The sequence below is a fragment of the Pipistrellus kuhlii genome, unplaced genomic scaffold (genome assembly GCF_014108245.1).
Source record: "Pipistrellus kuhlii isolate mPipKuh1 unplaced genomic scaffold, mPipKuh1.p scaffold_m20_p_1, whole genome shotgun sequence".
Lineage (NCBI taxonomy): Eukaryota > Metazoa > Chordata > Mammalia > Chiroptera > Vespertilionidae > Pipistrellus > Pipistrellus kuhlii.
The window spans coordinates 9,782,696-9,799,338 of record NW_023425404.1 but is presented as its reverse complement, the minus strand read 5'-3'; the positions used below and the strand labels follow the sequence as shown (position 1 = coordinate 9,799,338).

Genomic DNA, 16,643 nt, shown 5'->3' with positions numbered 1-16,643 from the left:
CTCCCCTCCTCTCTGTAAAAAATAAAATATATTTTTTAAAAATAGAATATAAAGTAAAAGGAGCAGAGTTGGTTTTTACAATCCTTTTGTTTCTTTTCTGAGGTCTCTTCTCCACATTTTCCTAAAGATTTGACCCAAAAGATTTCTAAGCCTAATGGAAACCTGGTGAAAAGTCAGGTTACCAAGCACATAAAGGGAAGGAATGTTAGAGGCACTGAAGGGAAGAGTGCGACCTTCAGCAACTGTTGATGGAAACCTACCTGAGAGAGCTCATCATCTTCATCGTCAAAGGTGAAAGCCTTGAACTTGGAGCTATTCCAATATTCCTCCTCATCAACCTTTGTCCGATTCATCTGGAGTGAGGAAGACCAATGTACAATATGTCCTTTACTAGATCCCCCCCCAAAAAAACAAACAAACAAACAAACAAAAAAAACACACTACAAACTTCCCGCGTAATCAGAGATGTATAAAAGAATCTGATAAAGCGAATGCTGAACCTTCCATGTAAAATCAGATTCTTGAGTAACCAAATGATCAAACGATACTTTTGATCCTCTAATTACCGACAAGTAGTCATTCATTCCTACAATATCTACTTTGTTCAAGGCACTCTCTCAGGAATTGTAAGGAATATTTTAAAAGTGCAAGACACAGTTCCTCTCCTGAAGGACCAACTAACAAGCTAGAGTATTCAGCACAGGTATTTAGAGAGGTAACAGTGCAAGGCAGGCAAGTGTTTTAAGAATGCATTGCCACCCAGTCACTGTGGCTCAGCGGTTGAGTGTTGACCCATGAAACAGGAGGTCACAGAGTTCCAGTCAGGGCACATGTCTGGGGTTGCAGGCTCAAATCAAAGCACAAACAAGCAGACCATTACTGCATTCATATATATATATATGTGTGTGTGTGTGTGTGTGTGTGTGTGTGTGTGTGTGTGTGTGTGTTGGGTCTAGTAATAATTAATGTCGTTTTTAAACATTCGTTTAAAATCTTGCTTGGCGTTGACTTGTATTGACATAACCTTCAAACACATGGTATCTACAGAACGTGTGAAGTGCAATTAACAAGTTTTGCTTGAAAAAGTTTGTGTTTGGTTTGGTTTTTGTTGCAAAACTAGGGCTAAGAAGATGGCAGATGAAGAGCATATTCGGCACTGCATGCTTTACGAGTTCCAATTAGGAAGAAAAGCAAGTGAGGCTGCAAAAAACATCTGTAGTGCTCTTGATCAAGATGCAGTTAGCACCAGAAAATGCCAGCGCTGGTTTGAGAAATTTCGCGAGGGAAATTTTTCGTTAGATGACAAGAGTGGTCGAGGCCGTGTGTCCAATTTTGATCAAGAAGCTCTTCAAGCTCTTTTGGTGCAAAATCCTCAAATTACCCAACAAGAGCTTGCGACAACTTTAAATTGTTCACAAAAAACAATTTCCAATCAATTGCGTGCACTTGGCAAAGTCCAAAAGTTTGGAAAATGGGTTCCTCATGAGTTGACCAACAACAATCGTAATCAAAGAGTCACAATTTGCAGTTCGCTCCTCTCTCGTCAAAACCGTTTGCCGTTTTTAGAGCAAATTGTTACCGGAGATGAAGAATGGGTGCTGTATGTTAATTTGAAAAGGCGGCCTCAATGGTTGAACAAAAATGAGGCTCCGCAGCCCACGCCAAAACCTGACTTGCATGCAAAAAAAGTGATGTTGTGTGTTTGGTGGAATTTTAAAGGAATTCTTCATTATGAACTTTTACCATCTAACCAAACCATTACAAGTGCAGTGTATAGTGCCCAATTGGAAAGGTTAGCCCAAGCTTTAAGAGAAAAAGAACCCGCGCTGATTAATCGGAAGGGCGTAATTCTTCACCACGATAACGCACGACCGCATACTGCAAGAATCACTGCTGAAAAACTGCGCCAGTTGGAATGGGAAGTTCTCCCTCAACCTGCATATTCTCCTGATATTGCCCCTTCCGATTACCATTTGTTTCGTTCTTTGCAAAACTTTCTTCTTGGAAAAAAATTTAATAATGAAGAATGCCTCAAAAATGCATTGACCGAATTTTTTGCATCAAAATCACAAGAATTTTACAACAGAGGGATTAAAATGCTTCCTGAGCGTTGGACACAAGTAGTAGAAAACAACGGCAACTATATTGTTGATTAAATTTTGTTGTATTGTTTAAATAAATTCGATTTAAAAAGTATTAGAAAATGACATTAATTATTACTAGACCTAATATATATATATATATATATATATATATATATATATATATATATACGCACTAGTATATATACACATTTGGTTGAAAGACCACAAATCCCTCTCTCATCTACTCTAAAATTAGATTCTGGTCTGAAAAATATTTGCCCTAGAATTACAAACTAAGTCATCAATGCTACCTGGATAGAGTGAAAACTAGTTTAAACCTAGAACTAAGTCCAAAATTTCCACAGCACCAAAAATAACTCCAAAGGCTCCATAGTGTCAAATTCTCAAGGATCAATGTGCTCTTCCTTTCATTACAACAGCACCATTCTCAAGAGAAGCTTCAGAAATGCTCATCTTGGCAGCCCTGTTGCGGTTTCTGGTGGCCCTTACCGTATTCTACTTTCTGTGTTTTCAGGGGTATACGGATGGCAAAGGGATGGTTGGCAATTTTCTACTACCTGATCCCTTCCTATTCTACTGACCCCAGATGTAGCTTAAAAATTCTTTTTTTTCTTTTTGGTAAATACATTTTTATTGATTTCAGAGAGAAATAGAAACATCAATGATGAGAGAGAATCATTGATTGGCTTCCTCTTGCACATCCCCTACTGGGATTGAGCTGCAACCCAAGCATGTGCCCTTGACTGGAATCAAACAGGGATCCTCAGTCCACAAGCCAATGTTCTATCCAAACAGGCTAGAGCACTTAAAAATTCTTTTGTATTCTTAACTCCAGGGAATCAAAACCAAATTAAAAAACTGGCAAACAATGAAATCATCCCTCATTAGTGGTACAAGCACAGGTTTTGTAGTCAGGTAGCCTTGAGTTCAAATCTTGATTTCTCCAATTCTCAGCAAACTGAGTAATAATTTTCCTTCTTTGGAGAAAATCATACCCTACCTACACAGGGTTGAAGTGAAGAATACACTAAGTGGCCAGATTATTATGATCTCTGAATGCATAAAAATCTGGCTACTCAGTTTATATCCTATATAATAAAAGGCTAATATGCAAATTGTCCCCTCAACCAGGAGTTCTACCAGCAAGCAGGCCTGCGAACCGCCCATGTCCCCTCCCCCTGGCCAGGCTGGCCAGACCCCACCTATGCACGAATTCACGCACCAGGCTTATAATTTATATTATATATATATATATATATATATAAATACACACACACACACACACACAGAGACACACACACAAACTGAATGGCCAGATTATTATGAGTTTAGAGATCATAATAATCTGGCCACTCAGTGTATAGTAGACTCAGGAAACACCTAACAAAGTGCCTAGCAGAAAGTAAACACTAAACATTAGTTCCTTTTAGTATAGGATCTCTTACTGACATCGTCCTACCTCAGTTTCCTCATCTGTAAAATGGACATTAATAATAGAAACCTACCTTATAGGATTGTTGTGAGGCTTAAACCATTTACTACATGCCTGACACAAAATTAATGCTCAGTATTCTTTTATTTTTTTTAATTTTCTTATATTTTTACTTATTTATAGAGAAAGAAGGGGGGAGAAAGATCCATTTGTTATTCCACTTATTTATGCACTCATTGGTTGATTCTTATATGTGCCCTGTCCAGAGATTGAACCCGCAACTTTGGTGTATCCGGCCAATGCTCTAACTCAGTGGTCGGCAAACTCATTAGTCAACAGGGCCAAATACAAGGATTGAAATTTCTTTTGAGAGCCAAATTTTTTAAACTTAAAACTTCTTCTAATGCCACTACTTCAAAATAGACTCGCCCAGGCCATGGTATTTTGTGGAAGAGCCACACTCAAGGGGCCAAAGAGCCACATGTGGCTCACAAGCCAGTTTGCCAATCATGGCTCTAACCAACTGACCTACCCAGTCAGGGCCCTTAACTTTTATCATTACTAAAGCATTATGGTATGTTGGGAGAAGGTAGAAAGAACGTATTTTTAAGCAATCCTAAAGATTTTTAAAAAAAATAATGATATAAAAATCCTTAGTGGCCATCACAAACACCGAAGGTATGCATAAGAGCATATACTGTAAATGTCTCTGGCACAGGTGCCAATTTACAAAGTATTCACTTTGTCATCTTTAGAACAATCCTGTAAGGTAGGCCTGGCAGATTTTTTTCCCCATTTCATTGTTGAGGGAAATGAGGCACAAAAGGATTAGATATCAAAGCCACCTTGCCAATTGCTCCTATGATCCTGGTTTGCTGCCTCCTGGATCATTTCCATGCTGACTTGCATGGTCCTTCTATTTTTCATTATAGGAAAAACTAGGGCAGGTCATCTTTCACTATAGTAAATAAATATATGTAAATATCTACAGAGAATATGATTTTATTGATTTTAATAAGAGAGGAAGGGTGGAGAGAAACATTGATGTGAAAAGCATTAATCTGTTGCTTCCTGTACACGCCCTCCACTGGGATCAAACTACAACCTAGGGATGTGCCCTGATGGAAATCGAACCCAAAACTTCTTGGTATACTCAACCACTAGAACCAACTGAGCCACTGGCCAGGCCTGGAATTTCTTAACCACACATTTTAGACTTGGACAGATACTTGACATCAATTTATCTATTGCAAATCAGAACCTAGATTTACTTGGCAAGCAAAGGGGTAAATATTTAATGGCTCAAGAACTTATAAAGCAAGCAGGTACAATTTTAAGAGTGAAAAGGGTGTCTTAACATCGCTTAAAATACTTCAGGGGCCCAGCCAGTGTGGCTCAATGGTTGAGCATTGACCTATGAACCAGGTGGTCACAATTTGATTCTGGGTCAGGGCACATACTCCTGTTGCAGGCTGATCCCCCAGTAGGAGGCGTGCAGAAGGCAGCGGATCAATGATTCTTTCTCAATGATGTTTCTAATTCTATCTTCCTCTCCCTTCATCTCTGAAACCAATTAAAATATATACTTAAAAAATACTTGTCCTTATGGTTGATCACCTTATTTAATAAAAGCCCACAAGGGCAGAACAGAACATGACCAAGAAAGATGGGGGGTGAGGGGATCAAAACCTGAAAACCAGACCCTGGCTGAGCAGCTCAGTTGGTTGAAGTGTGGTCCCTAGGTTGATGGTTGGATCCCTGATCAGGGCATATACAAAAATCAAACAACAAATGTATAAATAAATGGAACAACAAATCGATGTTTCTTTCTTTCTTTCTCTCTCTCTCCAATTAAAAATAAATAAATCCATAACCAGCAAGTTTCCCTGCCTCAGGACATCCCAGAAGCCAGCTACTGAGTATATTCTGATTCAGTTATCCTCCGCCAAGCCAGGCCTACAGGGATGAGGCTATGAACTGAGACCAAAGAATGTGAGTTACATTAGTGACAAACGTCCAAGACGTCAAGTATCTCCCGCAGCTGCCACAGCCCGGCGGATCCTTGGTTGACTAAACACTCGTTTAAAACAAACGTCGGAGCTGAGTCCCAGCTCCAACCCTGAGCGTACTCTGGTCTCCCAACCTGGGGTACTCCGACAGAAAGTCAGGCCTGGGGGTGTCTAGCGACGCCTCAAAGAACAGGGGGGGAAACCATGGTGCGAAGAGGCTGGACTCAGCCAGATCCGCGGCTCAAGGGGTTTGGGACACCCTCACCTCTTCCACACCGAGCCCTCCCAATCAGGACAGCGCCAGGCTCTTCGGCTGCTAGACAAGCCTCCCTAGACTGGCTGTGCGGCATAGCATAGGGGCGGAAGACGACAGTCTCGGAGGAGCGGCCGGAGGGCATCTGCGGTAAGAGGCGGCGCAGGGCATGCTGGAAGTTGTAGTTTCTTCCCGCTCTGGCGTCCGGCGCTACACGCAGGACCACGGGCCGTATTCACTACAACTCCCAGAATCCCCAGAGCACGGTGCTTATGTCGTTTCCTTCACTTCTAGCGCGACCTTCCGTGGCTACCCAGCGGGTCACTTAGCGAGACTACAACTCCCAGGAGGCTCAGCAGAGCCCACTCGGGTCCAGGAACACTAGGAGACGTGTCCTTTGTGTCCCTCCGGATTAAGGGCGGTGGCGTTTTGGGCTCCTTTGATAACCTACGGCAGCCTGCAAGAATCGTAGGACTGGCGGAAGCCAAGTCCGGCGAGGGGGAACGGAAGTCCCGGGTGGGATTGAGGAGGAGCCGGAAGTTAAGGCGGGGAGGGGGTGGGGGTGGAGGGAAAAGCAAGCCAGAAGGTTCTGCGGCCGCTTCTAGTAGTTTCTAGGCGCTGCCGGGTGCTCGGACCAGGCGGTATTGGAAGTGGTTGCCGGGGCTGCTCGGAACCAGGCGGTACGGAAGTGGTTGCTGGGGCTGCTCGGGACCTGGTGACGGCGCGATCGGAAAGCCGATGGCCAAGTGGGGCGAGGGTGACCCACGCTGGATCGTGGAGGAGCGGGCGGACGCCACCAACGTCAACAACTGGCACTGGTGAGGGCTAGCGGGCCAGGCCGCCGGGGCGCTGCGCCGCGCCGGGCTGCGGGGTCCCCGGGGCCTCGGCCGGGACAAAGCTGGGGCCGAGGCAGCCCTGCCCGGGAGGGGGGTGGGTTCTTCTCGATTCTGTGGTCCTAGCCCCCCAGGCCTTCCCCCGGCTGCCCTTTCGGTGTCTAGGAGGCGAGGAGCAGCATAGAGGGGTGTCCCCAGAGGAGGGGTTGCAGAGAAGTGGACACATAACCTCTCCGGCTCCTGCTTGCAGCCGGAGCTCAGAGGTGGTCCCCACACGTGGTCAGAGGAGACCGTGCGGCCCAAACGGCGGGCGCGGATCGCGTGGGGAGATCGCTGTGTGAGGCTGGAGGGGGGCGGGGAAGAGCGCGAGAGGGGGAGCTCGGATTCCTGTTTCGCGGCTTAGGGGTGAATTGAAAAGTCCTGGCAACCCCCGCTTCTGTGCAGAGAGCGGTTGGAAGCGTGCTCTCCAGGTGCCCAGAGCTCAGGATGGTGAGGACGCCTTGGCCTCACCCGGAACTGGTAGGTCGCTTGTGTGGTAACTCCAGGGGCTGCCCCAGGTTGCCGGGCAAGCATGGTTTTATAACCTAACCACTTTTCAAAACGCCTCCTCCCCTCCATGAAAGCTTCCAGAAGTCGTTTTCTTATCTTTCGACTTCACTGAACTTGGTTCATACTGTCTTCACTATTTTTTTGTTTTGTTTTTACTTTGTTGCAGCTTTTTTGCTGCTGCTGTTCTCTGCTAGTTTAGTAAGTTGCCAGACAGACAGTCCTTTTTCTTCTCCTTATCTCAGCCCGGCCTCCTCTCCCGTAAAGGTACACGGAGTGTTTGGCCTAATTTTTGCGTGTTTTGAAGCTCTGGGCTCCCATTGTTCCCACGGCCATCTAGAGGGTACACAATGTGGAGGGTGTGCATGACACAGCCTGACCCTGACAGGTCAGAACACTGCTAATTGGGTCAAGATTATTGGTTTATTCCTCCCTGGACTTCTTATGCCTTCTGTGGCCGCCTCTGTGCTGCTTGCTTTCAGTGAGATCGCACAGATTTCCACCCGGGCAAATGGCACTGTGCACCGTGGGAAGGTGTCCTGTCAAATACCGAGGCCAGAACCATTGTGCGGATCTAGTTTGTAACCGTTCTGTACAGCCGGTGTCCTCGTTGACAGGATGGGACTCCTCGTCTTCCTAAAAGAGAGGGACACGTCTGTGGACATAGCGGAATGGGACTGAGGAGTTTTTATTTTCACACGGTTTGTCAGGCCTCCGTTAGCCTGCCATTTCCTTGATGAGAGCAAGCAGAGCACTCTGCACTTGGCTGCTGGTCCATAGCCCTGTTTCTGTTTTGCAGGACAGAGAGGGATGCTTCAAATTGGTCCACCGATAAGCTGAAAACACTGTTCCTGGCCGTGCGAGTGCAAAATGAGGAAGGCAAGTGTGAGGTGACAGAAGTGAACAAACTTGATGGAGAGGCGTCCATTAACAATCGCAAAGGCAAACTTATCTTCTTTTATGAGTGGAATATCAAACTGAACTGGACAGGTGAGTCTGTGGGCTGAATTGGCTGATCTGTTAGGGAGCCAGGCCGAGCAGTTTTAAGAGGTCGTGGACTTTTCAAGGGAGGCGTGCTGCTTTGGTGACCCATAGAAAGCGGTGTTAGATGCTGGGACACGAAGTGGGTCTCCTCACTGGGAGTCTCAGAGTTTCCACAGGGAAGCCGCTGTGCACCTGTATTTTGGGGGCTTGGTCTGGAGCTACTTCTGTCACTTGGATGATAGAATAGTGGGGAGAGGGATTTTTCTTTGGTCTTGTTCTTATTAATTGCCTTCACTGTGGTTTTGGCAGGTTAAACTGTGCTGACAAAGCTCACGTGTGACTAATTTGGGGCAGCTTTATCCTCTAGATTCGTGGTTGGCAAACTGCAGCTCCCGAGCCAAATGCGGCTCTTTGGCTCCTTGAGGGTGGCTCTTCCACAAAATACCACAGCCTGGGCGAGTCTGTTTTGAAGAAGTGTCGTTAGAAGAAGTTTAAGTTTTAAAAAATTGGCTCTCAAAAGAAATTTCAGTTGTACTGTTGATATTTGTGACTAATGAGTTTGCCGACCACGGCTATAATGTCCCTTCTGTGATATTAGCAAAGAATTGGGACCAGCATATGCCCTACTAGAAGGTTCTTCAGTTGGGAGGCTGAATTTTAAAAAGCCCTAAAGCTAAAGAATTATGTGTAGGAGGCAAGTCATAAATTTGTGCTTCAGTAAATATTTCTCAAATAAGTGATAATAAAGAAAGGGGAAATAAATATATCAGATTTGGGTTTGGTTTTTTTGTTTGTTTAACTACTAAAGCATAGTGGTCTAAAAGGAACCTTGAGTATTATCTTGACCCATCCTCTATTCATAGATTGAGAAACTGGAGGCCGAGTGAAGTGAAAGTAATAAATGTTTTGTTGATTAATTTTGAAATACAGTCAGTTCTGCTATAATGTATCCCTAAAAGTCACTGCACTCTACGAAGTTGCTCAATGAGAACCACAGGCCTAATTGAGAAGAGCGGATTAGGCATACAACATGCAAAAATGTCATCAATGACTTGTTTTTTAAAATTTAAGAACGAGCCTTGCCCAGTGTTTGCTAAGTGGTTAGAGCATTGGCCCAGGCAACTGAAGGGTCTGGGTTCAATTCCCAATCAAGGGCACATACCTAGGTTGCAGGTTCAATCCAGGGCCCACTTGGGGTACTTGTGTGAGACAGCCAATCAATTGCTTCTCTCACACCAATGCCTCTCTTTCCTTCTCTCCTTCCTCCTTCCCTCTCTCCCTTCCACTCTCTCTAAAAATCAATGGGAACATATCCTTCGGGTGAGGATTAACAAAAAGGAATTTTAGGAATGTAAATGTGGATAACACAGTTTTAAACATGTTAAATTATAAGAAACACATAAATAATAAAATAAATATGTGCTTTATTTGAAAAAGACCTGAAGCTTATTGTGAAAATGGGCCGCAGAAGAGTTGTGGCTTGGTGTTATTGTGAAGTGGTGGGAGGAGGGTCATCTGAAATCAGAAGGAACCTGATAACACCAGTTGTGAATGGCGTGGCTTATAACAGGCATAGTGCACTGAAGTCACTAGCAAGGAAATGTTTGAGATGTGTTTTATGTGTTCCTGTGCCGCTCAGTTGAGTGGTGTGTTTTTTTATGTTCACCAGTGTTTATCATAGAGGGAATCACACATGAGCAGATGTGAAGTTCATGTTATGATCAAATGTCCCCTAATGTATCAGTCACATTGGGACAAATTTGTATTTTCTAACTAAGCATTCTAGCAGAACTGATTGTACTGGCTATTGACCCTAGTCCTCCCTGGCAGAATTTGGCAGTTCTTGGTCCCACATGGTAATAACACACAAGTGCAAGAAATCTGCCGAGACCGGTTTGGCTCAGTGGATAGAGCATCGGCTTGGGGACTGAAGGGACCCGGGTTCAATTCCGGTCAAGGGCATGTACCTTGGCTGCAGGCATATCCCCAGTAGGCGGTGTGCAAGAGGCAGCCGATCGATGACTCTCATCGATGTTTCTAACACTCTATCTCTCTCCCTTCCTCTCTGTACAAAATCAATAAAATATATTTTTTAAAAAAAAGAAGAAGAAAGAAATCTGACGAGGAAAGACATTTCTGCTGGGGGAAAGCCAGTTGCATCTGGTGTGTCGCATTTTTCTCAGAATAAAGAGGGTCAGTTCAATTGTCCAAAAGGAGTGTAAGCAGGGTTGTAGATAGGACTCCAGAGCAGATGACTTTTCTTGCAGGGGAGGAGATAAGTGACATTGTATTGCTTTTGACAGGTACCTCTAAGTCTGGAGTGCAGTACAAAGGACATGTGGAGATCCCCAATTTGTCTGATGAAAACAGCGTGGATGAAGTAGAGGTTTGTGCTTCCTAACTCCTCATGAGTCTTCCACGTCCTCTTATTCTCAGAGGAGAAAAATGGCTGTCACTCAAAAGTAAAGGCCAGCGGGGCTCGCACATTCAGAACCCATTGGGATGTCTTTCTAGGCAGCCTCCAGAGCAGCTTGTGCTTCTTTAGCTACTTTGCTTTTAGCTGGTGGTTTGGGTTCTAACATTGTCCACCTTTGCCTTGGCAGAGAACTTGAGAAGGGACACTCATGGGGATTGTACGAATACCCCATCCCTTACCCGTTTCCTTTGGAAACGTCAGTTATCTGATTTCTCAGCACCCACGTTCCACAGCGTAGGTACCCCTCAAGTGATTTACCACCTACTTCTCATCTTTCACTCAGATTAGTGTGAGCCTTGCCAAAGATGAGCCTGACACAAATCTCGTGGCCTTAATGAAAGAAGAAGGGGTGAAACTTCTCAGAGAAGCAATGGGAATTTACATCAGCACCCTCAAAACAGGTATCCCTTGAGTAGTTATGTATGCCTTGAGGTAGTTTTCCACCTGTCAGACTCATTAAGGGGCTTGACAGTCTTTTCTTTGGCAAATGGGTAAAGATTTGGGGGGAGGGGCTTTATTTCATCTTGAAGTCAATCTATACACTCTGAGGAAGGAAAGATCTAGAGATGCATTGTCTAATATGCTGGCTGTTGAGCAATTGAAATTGACTAGTTCAAATAGAGAGTACTTTGAGTATAAAATACAGTGGGTTGAAGACAGTACAAAAAGAAGAATGTAAAATATCAATTTTTTTTACAATGATAATATATTGAAGTGATAGTTTGGGTACATTGGGTTCAATATATTTTAAAATTAATTTTCCTGTTTAAATTGTTTATGTGGCTGCTAGAAAGTTTTAAATTACATCAGAGGCTGGCATTACACTTCCCTTGGACAAGGCTGGGGTACAGACTTGCATCCCCAGCCTCACTGCTGGAGCACAATCCTCGAGCATTTCTGATATGCATTTTCCAGGGACATTCAGGGGTGACTAGAATACTAATCAGCTCAGCCTAGAATTCCAGCTCTGCCAGAAAGTTTTTATTCTTGTGGAGTACATGTAATGACTATTAGAGGGAACCAACCTAGAAGGTGGGGACCTGTGCTTTGATGCCAGATTAGTTGTAGCTGTTCTACTTACACAGAGTGGATAAAGGGTACTAAACACACATCCTTAGGTATCTTCCCCCACTCTGGAAGTCATTGGAAGTGCAACAACATTCACTGGCTACCCTTCACGTACATTTAACAAGTTGTAATGCTTCCAATTGAGTCAGGTTTAAAATAATTCCAGTGAACATCCTACATTATATAACATATACTCAGATACCTGCCTGGCCTAGACCAGAGGTAAAAACGTAAAGTAGATAGACCTGTTCCTCATCCTTAGCTCATTCTGGATTGAGATGGCCATATTTGTTAAGCTGCTTGAAACCCCAAATCACAACTAAGAAGTAACTTCCCAGAGCGGGGATTTTTATCTTTGCAGAGTTCACGCAGGGCATGATCTTGCCTACGCTGAATGGAGAGTCAGTAGCCCCAGCTGGTCAGCCAGCACCGAAAACTGAGGAGCGCAAGGTAAATGGTCTTCCAGCGTGGCGGGGAGGCTGTCTGCAAAGGGTGTTCGGACACTGCCTCCTCCTCAACGCCATACTTCAGCTTCTCTCTGACTAACTTCTGAGCCAGAGCAGCTTGTGGTGCTCTTCTTGTTTATTTTTAACTATTGCTAGAGCAAATGTAAGTTGACCCTTGGTTGCATTTAACATCAGTCATGTTGTGGATACAGTATGGTCTTCACCCACATACGTCTTCAGTATTTTTGCTAACTGGGGTGTTAATATCTCATAGTTTGATAGTTGAGGTCTCATCAATGTATTGGGTTAGGCCACTAACTTCACCTATCAGGAAATTGATTGATTTCACCCCATTGGCAGAGTGAGCAAATGTATTTTCTGGAACTTGTGTAATTCAGGCTCAGCACTCAGTTTTCAGCCCTCTTACCCTTCGTCAGCACAGTGGAGGATGATTTGGAGATGGCGCGGGGTTGGAGGTACTTAAATAGTTTTGAGCTATTTAAGCATAGAAATTCTGTTTGAGAATTACAATGTGCTCTTCAGAAATACCTAATGATTTAACATGTCCTTTTGCTGATGGGTTTTTAAAACAGTAGTGGTCTCCCCTCACCTAAAGTGGTTGTTTTCGGTGGGAATTAAGGATTTTCTGGAAAAGTTCCCCTGGTGACTGAAACACCCATCAAGTTCTCTCCAACCCCCTGGGACAATTAGCCTTGGAGGTGAAAACGTTTGTGAGAATAAGTGCAGGTTTGTCCTGGAAGCCATGTTAATTGAGGTTTTACCATTACTCTGACAGCTTTCATTGTGACTTTCACAGGCTAAGGCTGCTCCGTCTTCAAAAACCCAGACCACACCTGTAGGTGTCAAAATCCCCACTTGTAAGATCACCCTTCGAGACACCTTCCTGACATCCCCAGAGGAGCTCTACAGGGTGCTTACCACCCAAGAGGTAAATGTAACCCGTCCTTCGGTCTCACGGCTGCTGCCGGGCCAGGTGACTTTGGTTGTGGGCGCATCCCCATCAAGCAGAGGAAGAGCTAATGAGTAGAGCCTTGAGGCTTTCTTCTTCCAAGCAAAGGCACAGGAAAACCCACTTTTGTTCAGCCTACTCCTCAAAGTGTATTTGCCCTCTTTGTTCTCATATGCATTAGTTTGGGGTCCTCTAAATGGAAACCACTGGGAATCATTCTTTTTAGACAGTGGAACTGAAGTAATGTTGTCATGGGTTCCCACTCACTCAAGTCAAAGCCTGGTCTGCAGTGGAATAGAATGGAACCTGGGACGGTCACTGGGCAAAGTGGTGTCTTTGGAATGAGAGTTGAGGCATGCAGGTGTCAGTTGCCATTTGTCCCTGGATCCCACTGAAAGCCAGGCATCTTCTCCCTACTTTGTTTTTCCTACAGCTGGTTCAGGCCTTTACCCATGCTCCTGCGATGCTAGAAGCAGACAAAGGTGGGAAGTTTCACCTGGTAGATGGCAACGTCACTGGGGAATTCACTGATCTGGTGAGTGCCTCCTGGCCCAGGCCCAGGATGCAGCCTCTGTCTGGTCAGAAGAATATCATTTCTCCCTTTTTTCACTCTGGTAAAATTTAAGGCTTTAATCTCTTTGGATAGTAATCTTTTGTTTTGTTTTTCAAAATAATGCTGCCATTTCAATTCTCTTGCTTTCCTAGAATTTTTTCCTTAATGGAGTTAAAATCAGTTCTTCCTAGAAGAACTAATGGAAGAGAGGTTGTATATATTGTTGCACTGAAATTTCACCTGGGCACAATTGACCACATCCAATTTAGGATTAAGAGGAGATACTGGAACTCTGGGGTCCACTTTGCCCTCATAATGGTCTAATTGCACTGATGGTAGACTGTATGTAAGACAGATGGCTAACCTAGCCAGGCTTCGGTACATTGGTCTAAAGCAGCAATTTTCAACTGGTGAGCCACAAGAATTTTTAAAACATGCAATATGTACCTGATTATTTAATGAAGGGCACTGACCTCTTGTCCCTTAGATTGTCAAATTAAAAATGACAACAGCCTGGCTGGCGTGGCTCATTGGTTGAGTGTCGACTCAGGAACTGAGAGGTCTTGGTTTGATTCCCAGTTGAGGGATTGATCCCCAGAAAGGGACATGCAGGAGGCAGCTGATCAATGATGTTTTGTTTATCAGTGTTTCTATCTCTCTTATCACTCTCCTTTCCTCTCTATTTTAAAATTCTTAAAGTTAGAAAAAAACAATGGCAACAGTCAACACAACAATAACTGGTGTGAATGAATCAAAATTATGTTTTTTGGTGTGCCGCAAAAGTTTAGTAATACGTGTATGTGTGCCATGAGATGAGAAGTGTTGAAAATCCTTAGTATAGACTGATCTCTTTGGGTATTTTAGGTCCCTGAGAAACACATTGTGATGAAGTGGAGGTTCAAATCTTGGCCAGAAGGTAAGCAAGCAAATTTATGGTTTTTGTTTTGTTTTATCTTAATATATTTTTTATTGATTTCAGAGAGGGAGAGAGAGATAGAGACATCAATGATGTCAGATAATCATTGATCAGCTGCCTCTTCTGCGCCCCCTACTGGGGATTGAGCCTGCAACCCAGGATTTTGCCTACCTGGGCATGGAACTGTGACCTCTTGGTTCATGGTCGGTGCTCAACCACTGAGCCACACCAGCCAGGCAGTAAGCATATTTGTTTACTGCCTTTAACCCCAGAATTTTTATTTTCGCCTTAATCTCAAACCCAAGTGGAAACCCCGGATCTGAAGTCTCCCTCTCCTCTGCTTTTCTTCAGGACACTTTGCCATCATCACTTTGACCTTCAATGACAAGAATGGAGAGACTGAACTGTGCATGGAAGGCCGAGGCATCCCTGCTCCTGAGGAGGAGAGGACACGGCAGGGCTGGCAACGCTACTACTTTGAGGGCATCAAACAGACCTTTGGCTATGGCGCACGCTTATTTTAGAGCCAGCAGCGGGAGCTCCAGCCTGCCCGACACTTAAGTCCAGCCCTCTCCTGACTGAGGCTTGACTCATAGGATTGCACCATCCCAACCACTAACTTGGGGCCGGGGCCCTTTCCCTTGCGTATACCTTGGGTTTGTGCATGTTTTCTGCTGGGTGGGATCAGAGGGCAATTTCTTTTATGTGTACATATGCTAAGTAAACGTAATTTAAAAAAATGTGCGTATCTGGAACATGTGTTGATTGGGTGGCTAGTACTAAGAGTTCCCTTGACACTTTATATATATATAGAGAGAGAGAGAGAGAGAGAGAGTTTTTTTTTTTTTTTTTTTTTACAAAGCGGAAGGGAGAGGAATAGAGAGTTAAAAACATCGATGAGAAAAACATCCATCAGCTGCCTCCTGCACCCCCCCCCCACTGGAGATGTGCCCGAAACCAAGGTACATGCCCTTGATCGGAATTGAACCCGGGACCTTTCAGTCCCCAGGCTGATGCTCTATCCACTGAGCAAAACTGGTTTCGGCTCCCTTGACAGTTTTGAATTTTTTATTTTTTTATTTTTTTAAACTGGAGGGTGGGAATAAGGCCTTGCCTCCATTCTGGAAAAAGGATGTGATTAAGAGGCATAAGGGAACTTGCCTATCTCCAAGCATTCCTGCACTGGCCTCATACAGCAGGCTGCTCCGTTCACTGAGGGGAAGGAACGGCAGGTTGGTGCTCTGGCATAAACAGAGCCATCAAACATAACTGGTGGAGGTGGCATCTCTCTATGGCCTCAACTTCTTAATAGGTGATCACCAGGTACTGATTTGAGCTATGGGGAGACATTCCCACTCTGGCAGAGAACTATAGTCCTTGGATTAACAGCTTCTGTTTATTGAGCAGTTAGTATGTACCAAATACTACCCTAAGTAGCTTCTTTGTATTAGCTAATTTAATCCCCATAAGAGCCCTATGAAATAAATACTACCATTATTTCTGTTTTACAAGGACCCAACTCTTAGATTTCTTAACGCCCAAGAACCAACTGATATTTAGCAGAGTTGAGATTTGGAAGAGGAACCATAACCACAGAGCCAGGACTCGGGTCTAAACCACTGTCTGCCGCCTTGTCGTTGGACTCACTTCCACAAAGCAGCAGCTGAGTTTCTAGCATCCCTCCTGCATAGAAAATTCCAGGCCTCAGTACTCCCAGAAAGAGGAAGAAGTGAATATTGTTGCATTAAGCTTCCTGAGCACCGACCACGTGCTGAGGATACAGAATAGTGGGGCTCACACTGCCATGTTGCAGGAGAGGGAGCTATCTGGACAGGAGGGTCACTTTTCCCCTGCCCTGGCGTCCTGTCCCCCAGGATGAGTCAGTGCCTGCTAACCTGGACACTACTACTCCTGCAGCTACAGCTATTTTCCTCTTACTTTCGCCTGTTTTATTAGGGGACAGGCCTGCAGACTAATCCTACCAAAATGACTTGGCCACAATGTTGTAGTTAAAGCAGAAAATAAGCACTGATCTGGATAATTTTGACCCCC

The 16,643-nt window shown here is 44.4% G+C and overlaps 2 protein-coding genes across 6 annotated transcripts in view; one reads left to right on the top strand and one right to left on the bottom strand.

Moving 5' to 3' along the window:
* Nucleotides 1-6,323, bottom strand: part of VIPAS39 (VPS33B interacting protein, apical-basolateral polarity regulator, spe-39 homolog) — a 29,391-nt gene extending 23,068 nt beyond the window's left edge. For all 3 annotated transcript variants that reach the window (XM_036430309.2, XM_036430318.2, XM_045577496.1), the window contains exons 1-2: nucleotides 5,812-6,323; nucleotides 261-353 (exon numbers count right to left, since the gene is read on the bottom strand). In XM_036430309.2, the coding sequence (XP_036286202.1) occupies nucleotides 261-353 (93 nt within the window). In that variant the 5' untranslated portion in view covers nucleotides 5,812-6,323. The remainder of the gene's footprint in view (nucleotides 1-260; nucleotides 354-5,811) is intronic.
* A 22-nt stretch (nucleotides 6,324-6,345) lies between these two features.
* AHSA1 (activator of HSP90 ATPase activity 1) lies at nucleotides 6,346-15,335 on the top strand. 3 transcript variants are annotated; one of them, XM_036430350.2, is made up of 9 exons: nucleotides 6,347-6,617; nucleotides 7,978-8,168; nucleotides 10,466-10,548; nucleotides 10,922-11,039; nucleotides 12,068-12,156; nucleotides 12,970-13,101; nucleotides 13,556-13,657; nucleotides 14,540-14,591; nucleotides 14,943-15,335. In XM_036430350.2, the coding sequence occupies exons 1-9, from the start codon at nucleotides 6,538-6,540 to the stop codon at nucleotides 15,113-15,115; spliced, it is 1,020 nt and encodes a 339-aa protein (XP_036286243.1). In that variant the 5' UTR covers nucleotides 6,347-6,537; the 3' UTR covers nucleotides 15,116-15,335. The 3 variants fall into 3 exon arrangements, with proteins under 3 accessions (XP_036286256.1, XP_036286243.1, XP_036286249.1); XM_036430356.2 differs by lacking the exon at nucleotides 14,540-14,591 and having other exon boundaries at nucleotides 14,943-15,082; XM_036430363.2 differs by lacking the exons at nucleotides 10,466-10,548; nucleotides 10,922-11,039 and having other exon boundaries at nucleotides 6,346-6,617.
* The last annotated feature ends 1,308 nt before the right edge of the window (nucleotides 15,336-16,643 follow it).